The 15,539-nt window shown below is 38.0% G+C and overlaps 2 protein-coding genes across 3 annotated transcripts in view; one reads left to right on the forward strand and one right to left on the reverse strand.

Annotated features, from left to right (window-relative positions):
* Positions 1–15,539, forward strand: part of LOC119692265 (phosphatidylcholine:ceramide cholinephosphotransferase 1) — a 96,787-nt gene that overhangs the window by 73,976 nt on the left and 7,272 nt on the right. The window lies entirely within an intron of this gene.
* LOC105381225 (uncharacterized protein KIAA0930 homolog) overlaps positions 1–15,539 on the reverse strand; it is a 55,637-nt gene that overhangs the window by 12,842 nt on the left and 27,256 nt on the right. For both annotated transcript variants that reach the window (XM_048624900.1, XM_038112199.2), the window contains 2 exons: positions 10,456–10,554; positions 7,313–7,477 (listed from right to left, as the gene is read on the reverse strand). In XM_048624900.1, coding sequence (XP_048480857.1) covers positions 7,313–7,477; positions 10,456–10,554 — 264 coding nt within the window. The remainder of the gene's footprint in view (positions 1–7,312; positions 7,478–10,455; positions 10,555–15,539) is intronic.

Below are 15,539 nucleotides of genomic sequence, written 5' to 3' on the forward strand. Positions count from 1 at the left end.
ATGGCCTAGAAAGCGGCTTATTCCGATATGTTGTACGCTGCAAGTGGGCTGTAGTGTGTGTAGGCTGTGTCAAGGATGCAGCTCGATGCAGATCGCCGCCGGGCCCGCTCGCCACTAACAGGGTTAATCGATACTGGAGGGTGACGGCCCTTAATCAGACCGAAGCGCCCGCAGCGGGTACACTCAATTATTCGTGAAAAAGCCCTCAATTTGTACGGGGTCAATTGCCAAGCAATAGAAGAATTTGTTGAGTCATAAGTTCATAAACACATGTTCATATCATCTCTTCGGCATGTTTAGAGTTCGTGGCGTGATCGATTGGATAAAAAACTACTACTGAATTCTATTGTTGTGCCTTATTTACTACCACTAGTCGACTTTCCTGAACTAGCATAAATTATTCATTGGCAACAACTTAACTGCCCTAAAGAAATGGTTGGCTATTATTAGGTACCCCAACTGTCTTATTTTAAGAATAAGTGAGGCTTCTTAAGAAATAAGGGTGAGGGGAGACCGCGGAAATGGTATTGCGTCATCATTTCGCGATGGTTGTGACATTTACTCGCTTCGTGCCACAGGACGGAGGAGTGACCTGAAGGCCATCAGCAACAACGTTTAGGACATTTTAAATGCAGTTGAAAATGTCAACAGTTCAAATCGATACGGTTGTAATTACGGTACAAAGTTACACGACTAACACGACTAAGCATTAAATTCCGTGAATTTATCGGTCGATAACACACTATGAAACGAACCCCTCTCAAAACATGAACACACGAAACTTTCCCCAAGTGCCAGGAAGCAATGTCTAGACACGACGCCACGGCAAACACGGTCTAGACCTGATTACAATTCACCCCTCGTTCATCGCAAGATGGATAATTCCACAGTTTCCATCGTGAAGCGAACCGTCCCTGGCCGCCCCCTCGCGTCGCTCACTCAAGGCCACTTAGCCACTTAAATACGATTCGGCAGCTGGTGATTTATAAGGTAACAATTACCGATCAATAAACAAGACATTCCGGCCCCGAGCCACATCGCCCGCATCGTATACTCGTACGAAAACAAACCAATGGAAAGAATCCTTTGCAAAGCTTTCTGATTCTTCAACATAAATCATGTGGTTGTGACCGCGTCGCGCCGCGCAGACGAACCATTGTCATAAATGTAGCGGTTTATAGACAACAATAAACTTTATTACTATTTGTACGAAATTCCTCACTAATGTGCGTCGCTTGTATTCCCCTGATGATCCAAGATTAAGATCAGTCGAGCAGTAACGTACATAATATTCAAAGTATGCTTGTTTCCGTCCAGATTATAATTGTGAAGATCTTTGCAAAGTTCATAATTCCTGTATCTTCATGCCTTCTTTATTGATCATAGCAAACAAAACCCATTTTAGTTACAGAGATGAACGAAGCAATAACCGAAAACACTTGAAGCTATATACTTAGCCAATAATTGTGTCTGTGTTCACTCGTATGTCCTAAAGCTCAGTCTACACTACCCCTACGGTTCCCCCCCTGCCTGGTCGCTCTTGGCTCCAAGAAGGTGACCCACTTCCTGTCCCCAGCTCGAGCCCTGCGGCACGCGCCGACACCTCGTTACCGTAATGATCACCACCTCAGGGAACTTCAGACAAATTGCCTAGCGCGATGTATCGAATATATCACCAAAACAAATATATGTGTACTCTCTAGATATTTATTCTTGTAAATAAGTATAAAATTGGTTGTAAAGTCTCTGCTATAAAACCAGATCGCTAATATTTTAAGCCCTATGTTTCATATCGTCGACTCTGTATATTACTTATGAATCTTGTGAGACTTATGACTTGTTAGCCAGCGGGAGGGGATCTATCACGAACGTCCCAGACTCGGGGCGAGTGACCTGCGAGCACTCCGCGCACTCAACCAATGTTTCACAAACAACTATTCTTCTTCACAATATTTACGATAATACCGCATATCACGTGAAAAGAATGTATAAACCAAAAAATTCATAACAATACCTTACTGACAAAGAATTACTCAGTCAAATAACCGTGGATATGTAGATTGTTGTAATTCTGTAAGCGATAGGTGTAGGCGGCGCGTGGGTACAGTCTATGATATGGATAATGAGGCAGTTCAGCCACGACCGCGGGTGACGTCACGACACCCCGACCCAGGGGGTGAGCTGGAATGCCGCTCGCTTTCACCACCGAGAAATGAATGGAATGCCGGAGAAAAATGAAATGTCACCAGCATACATATTCAATGAGCAGAAAGAACGTAATAAAAATGCATCTCGATTAAAATTCAGCCTTGCGAACGAAAATAGCGACAATCTCCATTCCGCTTTTGAGCAGAAATAAGTTGTTTATCACCGGCCATGCCATTTGTCCGAGTGCAAGAAGTAATCTCGTTGAGTAAACAGCGCCCCCCGTCCCCCTTGCCTCCCCTCCCCTCCCCGGCGACAGATCCAGACGAATGACGTGATATGAACAGATAGAAGCACCCCGCGCCCCATTACCCGCTCTCACCCCGCTGACGACTGCAAAAGGCAGCACTATTGGTGTTTCAGAATTTTGCCAATGTAAAATGTGATGAAATGCATTTAGAAAAATCTATGCAAATACAAATATGGACTTTGTACAGTTATCTACTATATTTTTACTGAAAAAATGCTTTGCTATCTGAAAAGGTCAGACAAAAATAAACATGTTGTAAATGGATGCGTAGTGCTATTTCTGCCCTCATGGGGCCTAATGGGAAGTCAATAATCAAGGTTCATTATTTATTGAAGGAGGCCGTATATTTTTGTTTGTAACATAAATCTATTCTCGGTACCTTCCTTACAATTAAATTACGTATAACATCTTACATATCAGACAAAAAGTTACGGTCTTATTCATAAAAAAACCTTAAAGTAGGTTTACTGAGCTCAATAGCTACGGAACACTTTAAGCCTATTTGAGGTTTCATAAAAATCTCTATTCATAATCGTTCCGTAAACGTTCATTAACTAAAGTGACGCTAATAGATTTCACAGACCAAACATTTTGACATTTACCCTATTAAGTTGCCGGTCTGACGTAACCATAAACAAAAATAGCGAAAACTTTCATTCATTTATCAATCTCTATTATCTATGTTAGCCACGGCGCGGCACTTAAAAAAGTTTACGTTGGCTTAAAGGCGCAGTGGCCAAGCCAAAACCCACAAAAAAAAAAAATTTTTTTACGTTACCATGGCAACTTATTTTCAGCAAATATTAACTCACAACAAATGTCAAATCGTCAATAAAGCAGAACAGCTGTTGACAGCGTTGCCAGAATGCTACAAAAGTAACATTTTACGTTACTTTTGACCCTCTTGTGTTACCTCCATGTTACACGACTCAATATGTTATATTTGTGTTACTTTTTAGATTTTCCAGGGAATAAAAAAAATTTGAAGGAAACGCCTCCATGAATGATACATATTTTGTTTTGTTGTATTTGTGCTTGTACTTGATTTTGTGAATTGACTAACGGTGTGAAAATCTTTCAACTTCGTCGTGCCGCATATTCACTCACTCGCGTGAGTCGAGTCTATTTCGCAATCTTCCATTCCGGTTTCTTGGCGTGCGAACAAGTGAGTCAAGTGAGCTTAACTCTAAGTTCTGTCTGACTAGCAGCGAACCGATCAGTCGGTACTTTTTTCAAAGTACCTACCTATGTGTCGTTGTTTTTTTTTGTAATTTGCGTTGTGATTTGTTAAGTAAATGTTGTATTCATTATTTTAATCCAATAAATGAGTACGTTTTTATGGAATCAGTCAACAAGTCGTGTTAGTATGTTTTTTGCTTTTTTAAATTTTACCGAATAGGACAGGAAAATTATTTTACATTTTGTATAATAAACTGCCATAATAAGTCAATACTTATTATGGCAGTACGACACAATTGTCGGTTTCCATATTTAAAAAGGTCATGTTACTTTTCTCGAGAAAATGTTACTTTTTGATCTGATTCGTGTTATATTTGACTATCTGCCACTGGCAACACTGTGTTGACCGGCCGCCATGTTTTTGTACAATAGGAGGTTTACGGAAGGTGTATAGTAGGGTCCAGACAACTTTAGCATATCAAGGTTTTACGAATCAGTTGGAGAGTTCTTTAGCGCTATTGATCGTTTATGAATAAAGTATTTTTGACATTTGCTTATAGCAGGCCTATAGGTCTCCCGTAACTTTTTATGAATAAGACCGTAAGTCTTTAACTTTTTGGATTAGGTGTTAATGCTATAAAATAGATATCGAATAAGTGCACTGGAACCACCTGGGTGGATTTCTTTTAAACACTTCATTAATTATTCAAATCTGAAAGTTAGCATTCGGTGTTAATAAACCTAAATAATTTAAATGTGGCCGTATTATAATATCGATATCGACTACCTACCTATTATATTAGCATAAGGATAGCTACCATTAAAAACCGATTACTGCATGGAATATGTGAACTGTTACCTATAGGCACACACATAACCCATACTTTTATAATAATCTCCTTTACTTCGGTTGTAATTTAAGTTTATTTTATGTTGAATTTATTTAAATCGCTATAATACATACTACAAGTTGAAACTGAAACTGTGCTGGTGAGTCGGTGACGTTGACTTTTCAGTTCGCAAGAGCCGATAAGGGCTTATCCTGATGTCAAATGTACTTAACCCTTAATCAAATATAGGGAAATTATTTCCCACTTGGTCTGAATCGAAAAAAATATTTTTATTTTTGTACTGGTTACTCTGATCAATATCAACATTAGAAACAAAAAAATCTTGATTAAGTTTTAAATTTTATTAATGCCATCACTTTAAAAAAAACCGCAAGCTGTCAACGTACGTCAATGTCAAAATCACGATTTCAATTTTTCTGTGTCAAAAACCGGTTCTCGTGACGATATTTCAAAATTTTTGGAGAAAAAAATCTGCTAAGTACCTAACCACAATACTATTGTAAACTTAACTTGTTTTACAAATGGATTTTATGGTTACTGGCACGGTAAAACTGGTGTTTCTTGCTTTTTCGTAGGTTCAAATAAGTGGGAAATTATTTCCCACTGTTTGTTCCTGCAGTAAAAATATACTAAATTTATCTATACATAAAATATAATGTTACTTTATTGAACGAACTAATATGTATGGTTTTTGATAAGTATAAGCGGTTTACTACTCCAGATTCTTCTTATTTATTTACAGCATTTTGAAACAATTATTAAAAAGAAACGTAATATTGCTTACTACGAAGAATTTAGAAGAGACTGTCGAAAACATAGCTGACATTTCTGTTTTATCAAACACAGATTCGGAAGACGACTCATGCTATGTCAACAGTCTTAATTCTCCTTCCGATAGTTACCTCAAACAACTTAACGACTGCATATTTCCTTATTAAAATATTGTTCTTAATACTATTGTATCATTTTATAGTTTTTTTTCTAAAACAAAAAAATATTTATAAAAAAACAAGCAAAGTAGCGGCAACTAGCTTGTATAGAAACTGTAGTAAATATTAATTAAAATTTGTGATCTGTACCGGATAGTGGGAAATAGTTTCCCACTTGATATTATTTTGCTTAGCAATCACGAATAGTGGGAAATTATTTCCCATAGCAAAACCCCCCTTTCCCCCCACTAAAAAAAATTAAAAACATTTTTTTCGTAGTCTACGGACCCAACTTACCTAAAAACCATACATGGTTTACATTTTTATCAAAAAAAATCATCCATTTGATTAAGGGTTAAAAGAATGATGATTGAGTACCTTCATAAATATACTAGATCTACTTTCATATTGGCAGTTATTTTATAACGAATCTGTAACAATAAGATAAGTTAGATAAGCTTTAGCTTTGTCATGGAACGGGATTAGGAAAAGTACTTAATGTCCATAAATATAGATAATTTTACTTATGTAAAAGATATAAAGTTGTGAAGTCATAGTTACCATGTGTTTTTTACGCCTAAGCACAAACGGTATAATTAAAAAAACATATAATTAATAATCAAGTTCAAAAAAAAATAACACAAGAACTAAGCGATATAGCGATTTAGATCACCAGCCTGTGTCTCCGCATGCCGCTCGCTGGACACGGAAAATCACTCCGAAACGATATGCTAATTGGGTCGAGATTCCTAAACCGGTGGTTATTACGCAACACGTGGTCAGTAATCCGACAGTACACGAGGCGAGGTCAGGGACCGGGGGGGAGGTCACGCGGACATGCCACCACTTTTTTGACAGTTTTTGGGACCATACCTTGAGCAAGCACTACGTTTATATGTGACCTTAGGCAAAAACCTTGCTATTTCATCAAACAGTATACTTATCTCGTCATGATTACTCATGAGCGTACATAGGGTCATATACCTAATTTAATATTGTACGTAGGTATGTATCGTAAACGTACGTTTAAGACAAATAAATATCACATGATCATACCAAACAAACCTTTTATTTGTAGGCATAGATATCACAACCACACTAAAGTATTCGTCATTCTAATTATAAGTAAACTCATTTGGCTACTCACAATACAGAATAGCTGACATAGTTATTGAATATTTACACATAACATAGCGCACGCACCCACCGCATATGAATGGCGGTGGATCCGTTAGCAATCGTACGCGAAACGCGACCGTATCCGTTATCCTGTAATTAGCCGCTTCGCACGTAGAATTACAAGTTCCAGAATATTCTACATGTAGCTAGCTATACGTGTGGAAGAACGTGGATTTGAATATTATGGATCGTGTCGTGATTGTAGCTATGACCTTATTCGCTAGAATATCATTAGTGGCGCCGAGCCCACGCCTGCTGGCGACTATTGCTCACACTTTGTTAACTTACTTTGATAAAGTTATCGTATGAACCACCGATATAGCCGATAATATATTTTTGCGAAAAAGAGCGCAAATTCCACGAATCCCTATCATATCTAGATAGCAACGCTCTTTACGTTTTCGTATCAAGAAGATTAGATTACTAATCTGTTATGACATTTTAATATTTAGATACCGTATCTTATCCGGCTTTAATGGCTATCTGTTCAATTGAATGACATATTGTAAAATTATCTACGATTTAACATTCGATACTTACTGGTTGCACAACCGATACATTTTTAGCGATCTCAAAGTGACGCTATTCGTCACTAAGGGAGCAAATACGATCTTCTTTTTTAAAATTGCTTAGAGAACTAATAACTAAGGGAGCAAATACTATCTTATTTTTTAACATTGCTTAGAGAACTAATAAAGCGAACTATAAGGTATGCTCACCCTGGAGTCGTAGACCCTGGTGAGCGCGTCGTACCGGATGGAGCCGAGGAAGATGACGGCCTGCGCGCCCCCGCCCCCCGCGCCCCCGGCCCCGCCCCCGCGGCCCCGCGCCACCAGCTCCACGCACACCATCTCCCCGTCGCGGACCACGATGTCGCAGAACACCTGCCGGCAACAGATATTGAGTCATTCACCAAGGCACTAACTAGATGCTTCTTAGAGATATTACGACATTTCGTTTTTTCCACAGGGATGCATGCGTGAAACATAGCCGGTAGTAGTTAGACGAAGTAGGCAGAGGACAGAATTTTCTAGCCTTCATTGGATGATACCTATTTCCAGCAGTTGACCGTTATAGGCAGTGGCAGTTAGTTCATTATATTTACTACCGTCTCATTACTCAGCACACCACGCCAGGGGAGGGGGTTATCAGTACCTGAACCCTGGGAGATAAGCCAGGAATGTGCGACACTGGCTATAAGTAATGAATGCTGACCATCATCTTACTTTTGGTCCTTAGGGTGAATCGTCAACTGAGACTAATATGTAAAAGGCTATTATACTTATTTGTACCTTAACAAAAGTATAAGTTTTATTTGTTCAATAATTACATCACCATTTACTATCGAATTCCAAGTATCAGATGAAACCCTAGACAATACCGGAATCCATACAAGTGATCTAGCTTGCAGTAATTACTTTCTAGAATAATGTGAGCTAATAATAGCACGTGATAAAGTGAAGCTCTTCGGAAAGTGTATGAAGTTATCTTTTATATTTTAAAATAAATAATTTAAATTCTAACTCAGCAGCAAAACATGCTTTAATTACTTTAGTTATTTTTAGAATTTTTCCTAACGAGTAAAGAGGTCCACTTGTGAAGGAAAAGATAGAAAATATGTATTCAGTTCCAAGTACCTGTGTATCCCTAAATAAAACTATCATTATAGCATAACATACACATTACACAGCCTCAGCATGCGTGGGTTTCTGTGCAATATTTGGTCGCTGTGATAAGCAAACCTCAATATATTCGTACAAAGAACCATCTAGCAACAGGATAGCGTCAATCGTCTTTGATTTGAGAGACGCGGCCATTTGTGCTTCCTTTGCAATTGTTGTGGAATTGACCACCTCTTCAGTAACATCATCATAAAATATTCATAGGATGTTATAAGTATTTTGCACACTGTGGTTTAAAAACTTCGTTTTACATTATCGCAGTTAGAACAAAATACGACGCGGTACATGACTGTGACTCAATGTTCGCAGCCACAGGTCCATAGGTCGAGGTGACTCGACAAGTCAACATTCGACATACAATCGCTGCTTATTGTACAGCATACTAAGAAAATCTAGAAACAACCTGTGTTGTATTGTGTATTTACAAAACACGATTGCATCAAAGATGGTATGCGAGTTTTCGGAGATAAGTGGAAACATAAAGAGTTACTTTCTGTTAACAAAGAGTCGTGTTTATGAAGGGCTGAGCTAAGATAAGCCGGCAGCTTGTGTCGCCAGCTAAAAGCTATTTTCAGACTGTTGTTACTTGTGTCGTTACAGAGCGACCCACGACACCGCGGCTCCGTGTGATGTCACGCTTGAATCATGCGGGAAACTGTAGATCAGTCTCATTGGATACACAATACTTGTTAATCTTGGCAAGCCGGTAATCAGTGTAACTTGTGACTCACTCTAGTATCGATATAAGCCGGAAACCACATTCTTATTTAAAAAAACTAATGATGTAAACACGTGTAATATATTATTACAGTAAATATATTTCTTGCGAGCCAAGGCAGGAACTGCATGGCTCAGTTTACGTACACTTCTGAATCACGGATGTTTTAAAACTATGAATCAACATTAATTTCCTCGCTATTTCCCCACAGTGTGTATTTTGGAAGAGCTACGAGTACATACGTAAATAGGTACGAGGAGTAAGTATAGTACGCACACACATCGGCTAAGAACTCATGAACTATTAGGAATTCGAACAAACGTCTGGCCTATATCGACGTTCCACACGTTAAGTGGACATTATGGAAGCATTCCAAGCTGTGTTCAATCTAAGATAAACTGGAACAATAGTCGTAGGTATACATAGATTAGTATTCTCATGTGTATTGTGCAAGGTAAATCATTTGAATCTGCATGCAAATCTCTTGAGAAATACTTGTTGTTTAAAGTTATTATTTACTGCCGGATGACTGATTACTTTTAAAAGCTAATCTATTCAATAACGAAAACAAAAACAGATGAGTCAGTGACTGATATGTGTATCCAAAACAAAACTCTCTCAACTGAAGCAAGCCAAGACCTTAAATAAACAGACGTTTGATTTCGTTGCGCGGGCGCATCGCAAGGTCTCGGTCACCACGGCCGCCGCGTGCACCAATCACAGCCAGCCGCAGCTTTCCAAACAAAACAGAATATAACCGGAATTTTACGAATTAAATAACTTCAATGTCGAATGAGTTAACAACCCGTGAAATTGTATTGTAAGTAGATATGCTGAGAGTACTGTGAATGTTGCAGTATCTAGGTTTCACACTGTTCATTTTAGATCCGTTGATGGCTTATTTACGTATATTTATACAGAATGTTAAATATTGACAGACCTAGAAGATACGCCCACATCGTTCTCATATCATCAACTACGCAATAAAACAAAACTGCAACAATACGAATGCTTCGTCATGAGTTTATCAGTGTTTGCTTGAAACGAACATATAAAAAACAGTGATTAACAAATTATCTCCTTGATACCAAAACAATGGACGAATGTCTAGAAAATACGAAAAAAGGTTTTTTACTTAGAAATCGTGACTTGGTGGCTTGATGCTCTTTGTTTAGCAACAACGAGGCCATAATGTGCTGAAAAGAAACTTAAACACAATATGATTGGGGCTATTGTATGTTAATTGCCAATGGCTGAAGATCCGCTGATGTTAATGGTTATTGATTTTTTTACTAATGTACCGCAGCGATATTATGGCCTAAAATACCACATCAACAACCAATTGTATTATCGTCATAAGATAATTTTAAGCTCGCGAATTCGTGTTAATAGTGTTTGGACACGGTCCAAGATGTGAAGAGGCGGCCTGCATCAGACGCAGCGGTTCATGGCAAAGGCTGACCTCATCGAAGTTGTCCACCATGAAGCAGATGTGCGGGTAGGTCATCTCCTCGCCATCGCCCTTCGTGTCCATCTTGCGTCTGCTCGGGGAGGCGTACACCTGCACACAAACATATCATTATGTAGGGTGTGTTGTGTAGTGTCTATGTTTGAGATCTCTAGAATTTTATTTGCGTCACACCAGGGCGCAGGGTTAAAACATTAACAACAATACAAATAATTACCATTGATAGAAGTCGAGGCGCCACTAACCTGATACTGATGCATTTTTATTGCATGTGTAGAAGGCCCCTCGAAGCGATCTTTGACAAATGTTGAACTTAGCTTTGACCAACCATTTTAGAGTCACAAATTGCGGTCCAAGTAATATAATGTTATCCTTACCTTGGTGATTGGAGATTGCGTGCTCAGAATATGTGTGAATGTCCCGCGTATAAACAGAATATCGGCGGGATTCAGGTCAATACAATACAGTACCTGGCAACAAATCCTCCAGATCAAACAAATTCCTATGCCTTTGAGGGATCGTAAATCTTTAAGCATCGCTTTGTGGAGCATCAACATAAAATATGTACAACTACTGGAACGAATTTTATCGCTAGGTTTTTGTAAATAAACTGTAACTGTAACCAAACCATGATTGTTAACCTTAATGAGAATTCGAAATTGAAAACAAAATATTTCAAAGTTTTTTACCATTGCAACGTGACGAATTGTGGGAATTTCGTAACGTAATATTCACACGTTCCTTTCATTGTCACGGAGGCATAATGGGTACCACACAATACCTTTGTCGATACCAAAGAGTAGGGGATTCCATTTTACATCCGATTTATTTCCTATTATAAGTAAAACCTACGGTAGATTACCAAAAAATATATTAGACTTAGGCAGATCTATATTTATGTCAAAACAGGCATTAGTGGGAGGTAACCACTGCGCTGGGAGGCTAGACGAGGTGATTGTTGAAACCGCCTTGACCTCATTGTGAACTGTCCCGTACAGATAAACTGCAGGAGACCTGACTGCAGGCAAACATTACACTTGTTATCTAAACAACAAAGAATATTTTCCTCCGATTCTACAATTTTGCTTTTAAGGAAGTGAATAGAACTTGTATTGTATCCAAGTTGTACCTGTATCAGTGGTACCAATGTATAATAGCCACTTTAAGTCACTAGATGTATATCATATCCGCAATAAAGGAAAGTTTTTGCAGAGTCATCGACTAATCATCAGAAATGTACGCCCTTCATTGTCAATATTCCTTTCTTTACAATCAAAAGGTCATTCGCACCAATCGCACTACTATTGACTATTTTTAGTTATGACTTTACTTCGTGCTTTGTCACAGGTCACAGGCACGACATCATTTCACACACTCATTAAAAACAGATTGCAGGCCACAAAATCAAGTTTATTCGGACGGCAAACATTCCTGAAAAGAGTAGGAGAACCCGAGGCCAGTGACATTAAATATTAGACATGTGCGTGAACCAAGTAGCCAACAGGTATTGAATAAGCGTTTATGAATGAGTTCTGGAGGTGAATGGGTTTTGCAGCACACGGTTTAGTCCCAATTTGTTGAGTGCTTCATGAACAATCAGGGTCACAGCAATCGATAGCATCTTGCTGCGGAGCCGGGTCGGGAAGCCCCACCGCTCCGCTAATAATGTCCTATCTAATTATGGCAAAGCTAACTAACAACACAGAAAGTGGACTATGAGGGAATTCAATACTTCAGCACTGGGAACAAGGATTCATTTGCTTTGATTTGATACAGTTGTCAAGACTTTGTTGCGGATGGTGCAGTATCATACTTTACATTGTATTAATATTTTCTTTACCTTGTGTTTTATACTACATCTAGTGTGTAACATTACAAAAAAAATATCTACAGTAAAGCTGAAAGGGAAGTTACGATCACAATAATTATGTTCTATTGTAACAAGGAATCGAAGTCCAACTAATGAATCATGAGTTCACGAGGCAGACTGAACCACAATTCAATGTGGCTTTGCCAGCCCTTTTGTAGCATATCGATATTTCCAGATTGTAACAATCTGACATGTAATTCATTGAAATTGGATTGAATTTTAATGTATCACCCATTGGCGGATGACGTTATTGAGAGTATTTGATGAGAGCAAATTTAGCTTTTCCTCCCCTCTTTGAATCCCGAATTAATTCTCGAAATTTGAGACTTTTTACGTTTCGTTCATTATTTTTATTCCATTTAGGTAAAAGTATATATTGTGGTACGAGAATTTAGAAGATAAAATAATTAACCTCCTAAAAGCCACCAACATAAATATTGGCACCGGAAGCATTGATGAAATCCAGCGTATTGGTAATATTAACAAACAGAAACGTCCAATACTAGTAAAACTCGTCAGCATGCAAACAAAAAAAGAAATATTGAAACGAAATAGGATATCAAAAAAGTTGCACATCACAGAAAACTACCCCAAGGATGTGCTGGAGTTGAGGAAATCTCTGAAAGCTCAAATGCTAGAAGAAAGACAAAAAGGGAAATATGCATACCTGAGCTATGATAAACTGGTAATCAAGGAGAGTAACAAAGAACAGTCCAACAAAAGACCGTTGCCTATATCTCCCATACAAAATAACCAACCTATCAACCAAGAGGTCCGCGACCCCGTCGCTAAGGTATCAAAAACAGATGCTTTTGCTGTCATGCGCTCAAAATCCTACATGAACTCAAAAAACTAAGAGCAACAAGCAATCATAGTGAAGAACTAAAGACAGAAAATTACACTGAGACAAACATTAATTTCCCCAATCCGGCTGGTCCCCGTGGGGAGAACGACCAATACCCCCTAGAACCATACTTGAATAAAAGCCCCAACTTGAAAGAGGACAGTAGACACCACATTTGCATTGCAACTTTAAATGTAAGAACATTAAGAACAGATGAATCACTGAAAGAATTAGAACAAGCTCTAGGAACAATTAAATGGAATATACTAGGACTCAGTGAAATTAGAAGACAAGGAGAAATAATAGAACAACATGACAATTATATACTATACCACATTGGAAAAACACAAGGAATGTATGGTGTCGGGTTCCTGATAGAAAGGGGTCTCTCTGAGTACATTGACGAATTTATTGGAATTTCAGAAAGAATTGCTCAAGTAAACATGAAATTACCCGGATACGATCCAATTTCAATACTGCAAGTTTATTCTCCAACCGAATTAGCATCAAGTGAGGAAAAAGATATGTTTTACAGAGATCTGGAGCAGACACTGGAAAAAGCACACAAAATTATAATTGTCATGGGCGATTTCAATGGCCAAATAGGTAACAAACGCAAAAACGAAGATAGAACCATAGGTTCCTTTTCCACAGGAAAAAGAAACAATAATGGCCAGAGATGCATCAATTTAGCACTGTCACACAATTTAAGTATTATGAACACCTTTTATAAGAAAAAGAAAAATAGAAAATGGACATGGGAATCTCCTGACGGAAAAGTCCACAATGAAATTGATTTTATACTTACCAACAAACCAGAATACTTCAAAGATATAGATACAGTTAATCAGTTAAACTTTAATACAAACCACCGTATGGTCCGTGGTAAAATTCACCTCAAAACACCACACAAATCAAGAAAACATATTCATCAAATAAATAGACCAGTGCCTCTGCCTCTTCCAAAGAATATACTAAGTATTCTAAAAGATAAGTTAGCCAATATAGATCCTGATTATTCTATACAAGAGAAATATAACACATTAGAGAAACAACTAAAAGAGACAGCCAACCTAATCTCCTGTAGCACAAAAAAGAAAGATAACATTGGCCAAACTGCCAGAGAACTTATCAACGCCAGGAAAATCTTACTAAAAGATAGAAGACAGAACAGGGTAAGAATATCGGAAATAAGTAAAAGTATCAACGTAAACATAAAGAAACACAGGAAACTTGTCAGAAAACAAATGATACAGTACCATATTAGCAGAACAGGCGGCATAAAAAAGGCTCTTAAAGAACTAGCTGAATTTTCTAATTGGATTCCAAACTTAAAAGAACTAAAATCAAGTAAAAAACAAACTCAAAGAAGTGCCATAACAAACACTGCGACAGAATTTTTTAAGAAACTATACGATGATGACGATGAAATGATTCTGCCTCAGGGTGACGATTTTGATGAAGACAGCACAGACGATATCCCGGAAATAATGGAGAGTGAAGTGATTGCGGCAATCATGTCACTTAAAAGTGATAAAGCGCCAGGAGAAGACAAAATATCAAATGAAATTATTAAAGGATGTGCAGAGAGTGTAATAGGAACAATCACTGATCTGTTCAACGAAATACTGAGAAAAGAAAGAATACCAATGCAATGGTCCAAATCAACTATCATACTTCTGCATAAAAAGGGCGACAAGGATAACATTAACAATTACAGACCAATTAGTCTCATACTGAATCTTTACAAAGTATTCTCCAAAATTATTTTGAACCGCATAACTAAAATTCTCGACGAAAACCAGCCAATTGAACAAGCTGGATTCAGAAGCGACTTCTCCACCATTGATCATATTCACACCATCAAACAGATTATTGAAAAATGCTCAGAATTTAACTTAAACATCTACCTATCATTCATTGACTACAATAAGGCTTTTGATTCAATTAAGCATACACAACTTTGGAATGCCCTAAGAACACAAGGATTACAGGATAAGTACATAAGACTAGTAAAAGAAATTTACAAACATTCAACAGCCAAGGTCAAAACAGAACGGGAAGGTGAAGAATTTCAGGTCAAGAAAGGTGTAAGACAGGGCGACCCACTCTCCCCAAAACTATTTTCAGCTGTTCTGGAGCACATATTTAGAAAACTACAGTGGGATACTTATGGGCTCAACATCAATGGGGAAAAATTAAACCACCTTAGATTCGCTGATGACCTAATCTTACTAAGCGACAATCCCAAAGATCTACAAACAATGATGCAGGAATTAACAGTTGAAAGTAAAAAAGTTGGCCTAACCATGAACACCGCTAAGACAAAAATTATGAGCAACCATGAAAAAACTGATATAATAG

This window comes from Plutella xylostella, chromosome 13, assembly GCF_932276165.1.
Source record: "Plutella xylostella chromosome 13, ilPluXylo3.1, whole genome shotgun sequence".
Taxonomy (NCBI): domain Eukaryota; kingdom Metazoa; phylum Arthropoda; class Insecta; order Lepidoptera; family Plutellidae; genus Plutella; species Plutella xylostella.